At 33.1% G+C, this 10,281-nt stretch overlaps 2 protein-coding genes across 2 annotated transcripts; both read right to left on the bottom strand.

The window, feature by feature from the left end:
• Window positions 1–2,167: 2,167 nt before the first annotated feature.
• Window positions 2,168–4,013, bottom strand: LOC132060595 (uncharacterized). Its single transcript, XM_059453591.1, has one exon. The coding sequence runs from the start codon at window positions 3,680–3,682 to the stop codon at window positions 2,642–2,644; it is 1,041 nt and encodes a 346-aa protein (XP_059309574.1). The 5' UTR covers window positions 3,683–4,013; the 3' UTR covers window positions 2,168–2,641.
• A 4,405-nt stretch (window positions 4,014–8,418) lies between these two features.
• On the bottom strand, window positions 8,419–9,905 carry LOC132059105 (uncharacterized). The gene is made up of 2 exons (XM_059451598.1): window positions 9,572–9,905; window positions 8,419–9,288 (listed from the first exon to the last, which is right to left on the bottom strand). The coding sequence occupies exons 1-2, from the start codon at window positions 9,623–9,625 to the stop codon at window positions 8,515–8,517; spliced, it is 828 nt and encodes a 275-aa protein (XP_059307581.1). The 5' UTR covers window positions 9,626–9,905; the 3' UTR covers window positions 8,419–8,514.
• Between the last annotated feature and the right edge of the window lie 376 nt (window positions 9,906–10,281).

Raw genomic sequence — 10,281 nt, 5'->3', positions numbered from 1 at the left:
TAAAAAGGAAAATTTAACATGAATAGTAATGTAACTAGTTTCTTTAATATAATCCTCCAAGACATAAAATATGCATAAGGTAAATATAAATGAACAATCTCTTTGCAAAATTATAGAAAGCATGCATTTCTTAGTTGGTAAATATATCAGGTTAAATGTTATATCAAATAGGTTACCAACTTATGGATCTTTTTTTACAAAATATAAACGTATGGGTCAAATTTTATATTTATATTTTTTGAAATCATGATTTCAAATCCTAAATCATGTCTTTTTGGATGATTTGGGATTTCAAACATGAGATGAAATCAAAGAAAAATCGCATTCTCTCCAAACGCTAATTTCATCTCACTCGAGAAGAAATCGCATGTCCAAACGCCTACTAAAAATAGTTAAGGCATGGACCAAAGTATTTATTTAGGTAAAATTTCTCAAAGTAGCATTTTCCTACCATTTGAAAAGCTACCCTTTTAATATTACCATTAACTAAAAATCACTACGATTTTTATGTTTTCGCATGTATAAGGCAAAATCTATGCCTTAAGGAAAGTTCTTGCCCTTTATTTTATACATTCAAATGGTATTAAACGAGTAATAAGACATTTTTACTTTTTTCCGCAAAATCTCCTATAATATTCCCTTTCCTTACACGTTTCTTCTTCCATGCATTCTTCAACATTCAAACGTAAAAATTCAAATTTCAAGTTAAATAACACCTTCAAAATAACTACAAAACAAACATATATATATATACATTTACCCATGTATTTGATAGCATAACTAATGTATTTGACGTTTCCAATCAAACTCCATGTATTTTATATTAAATATATGTATTAAAATGTATTTAGTGGTAATGTATTTGAAGTTTTCAATATTGAAACATAACTATTTACCCATGTATTTGATAAAGATAACTAATGTATTTGAAGTTTCCAATCAAACCCCATGTACTTTAAGTTAAATCTCAATTCAAATTTGCATCACCCATGTATTTGACGGGATGCTATTTTTTTTTTTTAATTTTTGATCACAAGTTTACCCGCGAAAAGAATATTTAAACACTAGATGAACTCGATGGAATTAATTTGAACAAAATACACAAATATATAAAAACTTACAAAAATACACCACCAACCACAATAATGGTAGTTATATCATAGAACATACACAAATACATAAATTTAAAGACCACCTCAAAAAAGAACTTTCTCTCTGCGACTTGCCCTAAGTTAAATGTTTAACAAACTCTATTGTTAATTTAACGTAAAATCATGGAGTTTGTGATTCCGTAAGTGAGAACTCAAGGATTTTATCCTTAAGTTTCACTTATAAAAATTTCAAACTCCAGCATAGTCTGTATTTTACTTACAAATTACAAATATTTTTATATAAATTTTGTTCTCACATTAGAATATAATTATTTTCTTAACTATATTTGAAACAACGACTAAACTTTGATCGTCTAACAGGTGCCACTTTTATATCAATTCGGGAATCTTCACAAATTAATTTGGGCTATGGATTTTCGACGAGTTATTTTGCGCAAACCTCAGCTCACTAATAAAATATGGGGTCATTTACATCTATGTCCTTGTTTTCTATTGATGTTTAAGTTTACCCCTCATAATAAATAACTTTTTAATGGAACATAAATTTATATTTTTGCATCATAATATTCTATGAGTTATGCCTTAGGTGACTTTTGCTTTTGAAGAACTTGTGCGTAATGGGCATAAGTTCAATTGCAAACTTCTGTTTGAAGGCCAAAACGTGCAATTTCTTTATCACGCCCAATCCATTAAATTCTGGGGGAACTTGGGGGATCATAGACTTTAGGATCACTTTTGACCTCTTAGATAACAGTGCCCGGAATGACATTTTAATATTGCGATAGACCACCTTTTTTTTCTCCTTTTGATACATATTTGGCGGGTTATAGACTTTTGCGTCAATTTTTCACCCTTTATTGCGCCTTTTGATACACATTCCTTTGATACGTAGTTGCGTTATCGTTCATATATGGTGTAATTTTGCCTAAAATTTTCATTAATTAATTCAAAAAATATAAAGAATAAACGAAAAGGGGTTTAACATTTACTATTTATATATAAAAAATAATTTTGATCTTGTGTATACATGTTAATTTTTCGCCCAAAGGGGTTCGGGTGAACATCCTGGCCACCACTAGGCTCTGCCCTTGCACATAGGAAACATTGCAACACGTCACAACTTCGAGTGGTTGTGTCATAATCATACGCCCAACAATGTGCATATACACAACCTCATAATCCCAAAGTTAGCAAGTATAGTTAATTTCTCCCCATCAACAATGAATAAGTTACAACAACCCTGCTTTTTTAAAAGAAAAAAGAGGGTTAAATTTGTGTCCGTGAGGCACTTCCCCAGGCTCTGCGAGCACTGGGCTGCCCTTTTCGTATTGAAGCTCTGACAAAAACAACTCTTAAAAGATAATTTGCTGTCATATAGTAAAAATGAATGAATAAACAATTAACTCCAAATTGTTTACAATAAATTTGGACTTTTTCCTGCAAGAGAATAATAAAAAGACAATTTAAAAATTAAAAAAAAAATAGGCACACACATTGGCTGCATGGACAGAATAAAGAGAACACCACCTCTAAAGCGTAATGGTATTGGACTCTGCAATCTCTGTATAATCAACCTCATCACCTTCCCTTGCCAATTTCACAAGCTGAAGAAGACTACCCGTAGCTAACATTGCCTTCGTATTCAAATCATGTAAAGCTCTTTCATACAAACATCCAACCGCACCAATAGCACTTTCATACAATTTCTCATCTTTTTTATGTCCCATCAAACAATGTCCCAATATCCTCAACATTGGCTGTAACAACTCCCATGGTAAATTAATCCTCCTTTTCACGTCCCCATTTTCAACATTTTCACTAACAGCCAATTGACCTGACGACCAAATCTTACAAAATTCACAAAAATCAAGCTTTGACTCAACTGGTATATGTGGGATTTTGCTGTAATATAATTCTAATGCAACACCAACTATACGTGCCCTTTTGGTTGATCTCACTGTGCCATAATGCTCTAAGCTAGGGGAAATAACAGCTAGGTTTAACTCCGTTGCAGAGTTTTTAGCTGCTTTGTTTGTTTCATGATAAATACTTGAGTGTGAAAGATCTGGAATATTAACCGTAACTGGTTGACCATTTCTTGAAGAAGTTTCATATGCATATAATGCTAATAAAACAGCTTCAAACCCCGCTAAAGGTTTATGCAAATTAACCCTGTTAAGATAAACACCAGCAATGATAGGTAAAAATTTGAGGACAACGAGGTGTAGTTCAGGTTCAGAGGAATGAAACGTGTCGTAAAGCCAACGACAAAGGTTGTCATCACCAGCACCAGAGTTAGGATCACGAAGGAGTGTTGAGATTTGTTTTGCGGTTGAGGTGTCATGAAGGAGACAAGAGGCAGGTGTTTCAGATGAAGAAAGAGATGAAGGGATGTTTGGGAGGATTGAAGTTAAGGATTGGATTGCTGCATGTGCTTTTGTGTAGGAATCTGACCATGTTATGTGTGGTTTGTTTGGAGTGGTTGATGATGTGTCTGATGATTCTTGGTCCGAGGTGGTGGTGGTGGTGGTGAGGGGGGTGGGGGTGGGGGTGGTGGTTGAGTTGGACATTGGTGTTGTATTGGAGGAAAAAAAATGCTTGAGTTGATTTGAGGAAATGTTGAATGAAGGTAGTTATGGAGATTGAGGGAATATTTGTTGTTTTGAGAAAATTAAGGAATGAAAAGTGGATCTTAGAGTAACAAGAGATAGGATTAATAGTTAAGGTATCGGTTGTTTAGAATGAAAAGGAATGTAATTGAATTGAAAGGATTCTGTTTTACTTGAAAAAAGATCATTATCATTAATTGTAGTTTAGTTTTTTAAGGAAAAAAAAAATCCCCTTTCTGATATTTTCCTTCAAATGCAACATAATATGTAACAAAATCAATGAAAAAACACACAACATAAAAGGACTGTAAGATTAATAATGATTAGTATGAGAGTGTGAATTTATTGGGAGAGGGAAGATGTTTAAGTTATTGGTACTGTAGATGAGGAAATAGGGGAGGGGGGAAATGTTGAACGAAGGTAATTGGATCCGGTTACTCTTCATTACATTTTCTCTCTATTTTGTCAAGTGCACATTTAGATGAGTGATATGTGTTCTATTTAAATTTTAAAGGTCCATATTACATCACACTAACAAGTATTTTAACCATAGTTAAATGAATGAGTTTTGGAAAATATCCTTCAAATTAGATAAGAAAAAAAATATTCCCCACAAATTTTGGTACCAATTAATATCATTAATTCCATCTTATATTTTAATATTTAAATTACTTGTTAAAACTGCATAACATTAAGCTAAGAGGTTTGGGTTATTCTTTTTCACAATATCACCAGAGCCATAAAAAATTATGAGACTCCTGTATAGGTCAAATAAAAACATAAATTGACTGGTGTGTTTTGAAGCCAAAACAAAAAAAAAAAAAACAAAAAAAAACAAAAAAAAAAAAAAAAGAGAGAGAGAGAAATCTGGTTATTTAAAATATTTTTATCTTCTTTTTACTTGAAATTAAAAAAAATATTTTAAATCCAAAACGTTTTTGAAGACAACTATTTTTTGGCAAAACAAAGTTCGAGTCTGAAAAGCGGCCTCTCTGCGTAAAATGCAAGGTAAGGCTACGTACAATGTAACCCTTGTGGTCGCCCTTTCCCGGACCCCGCGCATAGCGGGAGCTTAGTGCACCGGGCTGCCCTTTTACTATTTATTGGCAAAACACGTTGTCAGGTTTACATATAAAATGGAATTAATGATCCAGTTAAAATTTTGTAGGGAATATCTTTTCTTACCAAAGCTGGATTCACTTACCTATGATTAAGGTGCTTGTTAATATGATATAATCTAGACCTTTAAGAATTAAATAAAACACATGTCACTCATCTAAATGTGCACTTGAGGAAATGAAGAGAAAGTGTAATGGAGAGTAACCAAATCCAAGATAATTATGGAGATTTAGAGAATTTTTGTAGTTTGGAGAAAATTAAGGAATGAAAAGTGGATCTTAAATCAGATAGGAGTAATTCATGCATGTTTGTTTAGAATGATAAGGAATGTAATTGTTTTAAGGGCAAAGGTGCAAATATACCCCTCAATTTTGCGATTTAGAACAAATATACCTCTCGTTACAAAAGTGGTGTATATATACTTCTGCCATTACAAAATGGTGCAAATATACCCCAGCTGTTATAAAATGGTGCAAATATACCTTTTGCTGACGGGATTTGTTTTTAAAAATCATTTAGGTTATTTATTAATTAAAAAAAATGCCACGTGACTTTAAAAAAAAAAGTATACCCATTTTTTTAGTAGACATACTTTTCTAAAGCCACATAGTAATTTTTTTCTAGTGGGTCCGGTCTGGTTGGTTTAAAAAAGTGAGTAGACTTATTTTTTTAAAGTCACGGAGATATTTGTTTAAACGAACAAGACCCGACACACGAGGAAAAAAATTATCACGTAGCTTTAGAAAAATATGGCTACTAAAAAAAATAGATATACTTTTTTTTTTTAAGTCACGTGGCCTTTTTTTAATTTAAATGATTTTTAAAAAAAATATCGTCAGCGAAAAGGGTATATTTGCACCATTTTGTAACGACAGGGTTATATTTGCACCATTTTGTAACGGCAGGGGTATATATACACCACTTTTATAACAAGGGTATATGTGCTCTAAATCGCAAAGTTGAGGGGTATATTTACACCTTTGCCCTTGTATTAATGAACGGATTCTGTTTTACTTAAAAATAGATCAGTATTATTAATTAGAATTAAATATTTTTTTAATTTTCCCTTTCTCATATTTTCCTTCCAAATGTAACATAATACGAAACAAAAGCAATAGAAAAAAAACACAAATATTTACTCATACGTCATACCATATTCAATCCTTACATCAATAATAGTATCAAGTTATTTGTGTATCTATAAATCATCTCATTAATAGTAAAATGGAAAATTTAAAGTTAAATTGTCAATATTAAATATAGAAAGGTGTCATTCTTTTTTAAAATGACTAAAAACAAAAAAGTATCACATAATTGGGGACAGAGGGAGTATCAAATTACACATGTATTCGACTCAAACTAAAGATGAGATAAATTTGATTTCATTTTGAGATGCAGAATAAATTTTTGTTGTTGTTGTTGTTTGAGATGCAGATAAATTTTATCCTTTTTACTTTTGGTGCGAAAAAGTATATTTTGTTGTGTTTGAAATGTTTTCTCATATTTTTATTTTAGCAGTTAAAATAATGCTTCAATGTTTACCTGTCAAATACTAAAAAAATAAGTAAGAAAATAACTTATTTTATAGAAAGATATTTTAAGAAAATATTATCCGAAAGTATAGAAGCATTTTTTTTTATTACATAGGGGGTAGCGAAAGGGAAAATGGGGGAGGAGATTACAATGTGGGGATTCAAACCCTCACCAAAAAGGTAAAAGTTTAGGTGACAAACCAACTAAGCTACTAAATCTTTACGTGTAGAAGCTACATATAGCTTTCTTCCTTTTTTTTTTTTTTTTTTTTTTTTTCATTTTTATAAATATTATGTACGAAAGAAACCTTCAATATGCTCCTTGTTGGTGGTATATGAGTCTACTAGGTGTTTGAAGGCCCAAAACAGGAGGAAGCCCATAAATCATAAGGCCCAAGACAAAGGAACAATTGAAAAACAAGGACTGAAGGGCCAAAAGAGTAAATTGCTAATTATCCAAGGCAGAGTTTTGCCCAAAATCGTATTACCTTAAAGAAAATCCCGTCTTTGAAACCCTATCTTGCGAATCCAAACTCTACCTTGCGATTTTTTTTAAATTTTTTTTGATTGAGCGGGGGTTCGAAGCCGAAACCAAGGTATTTTTAGCGAAGGGAAAAAAATTAAAGACCACCAATTTGAGGGCCAAAGATTAAGACCACCAATTTGAGGGACAAAAATTAAAGACCACCCCCAGCAAAGGGAAATCCTGCAAATTGCCAATTGCATATTAGTTCTTTTTATGAGGAACCTACAGGCTTAAAATTCGGGATCCGTTTATGGCAAAGTGGGCCTTTTTTCTCTCACCCAGTGAAACGACAGCAAGTAAAAGAGAAGGGGAGAAAAATCTGTCCTCCTCCAATCGGATTAAAGATTATCATGTGCTAAGCATGAAAATGAACAGCTTAAATGAAAGCAACATCCTAATTTTATTTTGATTTTCCATTTGACTTATTTCACTTCATGGGTGGTTTACATAATCAAACAATGAGCATGACCTTTGTGTAACCATCACAATAATAAAAATTCAATGTTTTGTTACCATATTCACAAACTAGTTCAACTAACTGTACTTTTAGTCCATTCACAAAATTATTTGTTACTTTCCCTCCTAATGAATGGGGAAAAGGGGGCAAGTAAAATGGATATTTCTTATATTTTTCCAAAGGATCTTTTTAATTTGCCAATGGGATAAAAGTAATTCAACTTCCTTTATATTATATTTGCATGAAAGTGAAATTAAAGTAACTTCAACTAGAGATGCCATTGTAATGGCAGACATAAACCATGTATGGTAGGTACACCTTATGGAAAGTGGGATCATTTGGAATCTTTTAAATTAGATTGCTTGTTGCTTCTTCAAGTCATATCTTATATCATAATATTAATATAAAGAACTTGGAAATGAAAGTGACACAAAAGGAAAAAAGAAAACAAAGCCTTCATTAAACTAAATCATCTTCTCAATGATGACAAACAAGTCTACAACATCATAATCTCTCAAGATACACCTTGCACAATATTTTTATGCAAAAGACCAAGAGAAAAAAGATAGCAAAGTATACATATTAGAAAAATTCTCCAACATTTGGAGAATTATAAAAGCCACCCCAACTAATATTACAGGGGGAAATAATTAAAATCAAAAGGTTATAAACATAAAGATCAAACTCCTCTCTCCATCCAAATCAAAGGGCTTAAAAACAAAGCACCAAGTCATGATCAAGAATCCAACACCTTTATAGTGAGACATTGATCTTTCAAAAACCCCAACTAAGTAAAAGGCCATTCATAATTAGGCCTTTTTTCAAAATCCTCTAAATCTTGGTTAGCTAATAATTATGAAGATTGCTTAGTTTCTAAGGCAAACCAACTAATTTTACAAAGATCCTAATTGGATGGAAAATGACATGTGCATGATAGCCTCCGTTTTCATGCTGATAGTGATTTTTACCTCCTTTTTCTATACCTTTCTTAAACGGTATGAAAAGGATGGTTAATGCATATGCTACTAGCTAAACTGAACCAACCAAGGGCCGTGGCGGAATCCAAATTAGTCAGGCTAGTGAATTTCAGACGAGAAATGGTTAAAAAAAGACTAGCTAAAGTGAGCTAATTATAGAGGTGGGAAAATAAAGAAAAGCACTACATGTTGGTCAATGCTGGCTGGTGAACAACTTTTTGATACTTGGAAATAGACTGTGGAGAAGTAGTAGTATCAACATCCCTTTTCTTCCCAAAACATGGCCCGGCACCAGGGCTACTACTCAGGGCGGAGTCCTGGTTGAGCAACCGCGGAGTAGGCGAGGTAATAGTGACCGGAGGAATGTCGATTGAGTTGAGTTGTGGTGGTGGATGTTGCCACTGAGGAAGTGGCCCTGCTAATAAAAGTGTTTGAAGTAGTGGCCCTGCTTCTATCACAGCTTGCAAGAATTTCCCTTTCTCTGGCAATGGCTTCTTGACAACAACTTTTTCCATTAAATCTGGGACTAATAATGGAGGGGAAACAACATTGTTTTCATCACAATCTGAAGAATTAGAAAGTACTCCTATGTTGTTGTTGTTGTGGTAAGAGTCAACTACTCCTTTTACAATTTGGTCATGTTCTTGATTATCCTGACTAATTGTTGTGCCACTAGAAATAGGTGCACTTTCTATAACAACATTTTGGTTCTGCTTCTGAAATTGGAATTGTAATTGCACTTGTTGTTGTCGTTGTTGTTGGAGTAAGACTTTCTCCATTCCAAGCCTTTGGCATTTGCCTTGTGCTTCATCTCTTTCTTTCATAATTCTAGTCAAAAGATCCTTAAGTTGCAAAATCTCCTCATCTTTTCTTGCAAGTTCCTCATGGGCAGAGATAACAGTGTTTTCCAACTCCAATGTTGTGTACACCAAAGAATGCTTCAATTCCTCTATCCCCTGTCAAATTCCAAATCCACATTACTCACAACAACAACAAAAATTATAACAAAAAATCCAGTGGGGTTTAAGGATATGCTGCTCAGGCTTTTCAAAAATGCCGACCGGTGCATGTTAGATTCTCTAAAAGCAGTACATTTTTGAAGGATCCAAGAAGGGTGCGGCGACATTTTGGAGAGACTGAGCAACATAGGCTTTAGGGGATGTGTAAAAAAAGGGTCTTGAACAAAAACAAGAATGTTAGTTAGAAAAACACGAAACGAGACTCTTAGTTAAAATTTACCTCTTCTAGGAAGTAGTTATAAGGCCAGCTAAGAGGGCTGCATTGATCTTCCATGTTCTTTTTTCTTTCTTGTGTGAGTGTTTGGCTTGAAAGAGCTAAAATGAAAGAGGGTACATAAAAAAGAAATGAGGGTTCTTGAGACTTACTTATAAACTAGTTTAGTATGCTTTTTTATGATGCTACTATAGTAGTATTACTAGCACTATTGCTACTTTTGCTTTATTATCTCACTCTTAAGAGAGGCAAAATGGTAGGGGTAGAAAACACAAAAGGCAAAAAAAAAGAAAAAGAGGACGGAAAGGGGTATTGTGGTCTAGTGGATATAAATCAAATCACAAATATAATCTTTATGGGTGAGTACTATTTATACTTGCTACTACAAGATTCTCAGTACACGAGGAAGAGGGCCATTTTTTATTTTTTTTTTACTGTTTTTAAAAGCAAGGAGGGAATGTGAACTAATGGATCCAACTTGGAGCCTGCTGGGGGCTGCAATGAATCTCCTATGCAAAAACTAAAAAGAAAATCCAAAAAAAAAAAAAAAACGCGCACACACACACACATGAGTGAACACATTAATTAAAAGCAGTATCACATTTTTGACAAAATTTTTTGTCTAGCTTATGGGCATTCAAAAGTTCTTTTTTTGTCTTCTTGCATAGGTTTGATTAAGAAAAAATTGTCAATTTTGTGTTTTAAGTACATGATTT

This window comes from Lycium ferocissimum, chromosome 6 (genome assembly GCF_029784015.1).
Source record: "Lycium ferocissimum isolate CSIRO_LF1 chromosome 6, AGI_CSIRO_Lferr_CH_V1, whole genome shotgun sequence".
NCBI lineage: Eukaryota > Viridiplantae > Streptophyta > Magnoliopsida > Solanales > Solanaceae > Lycium > Lycium ferocissimum.
This window is presented reverse-complemented; position numbering and strand designations above follow the sequence as displayed.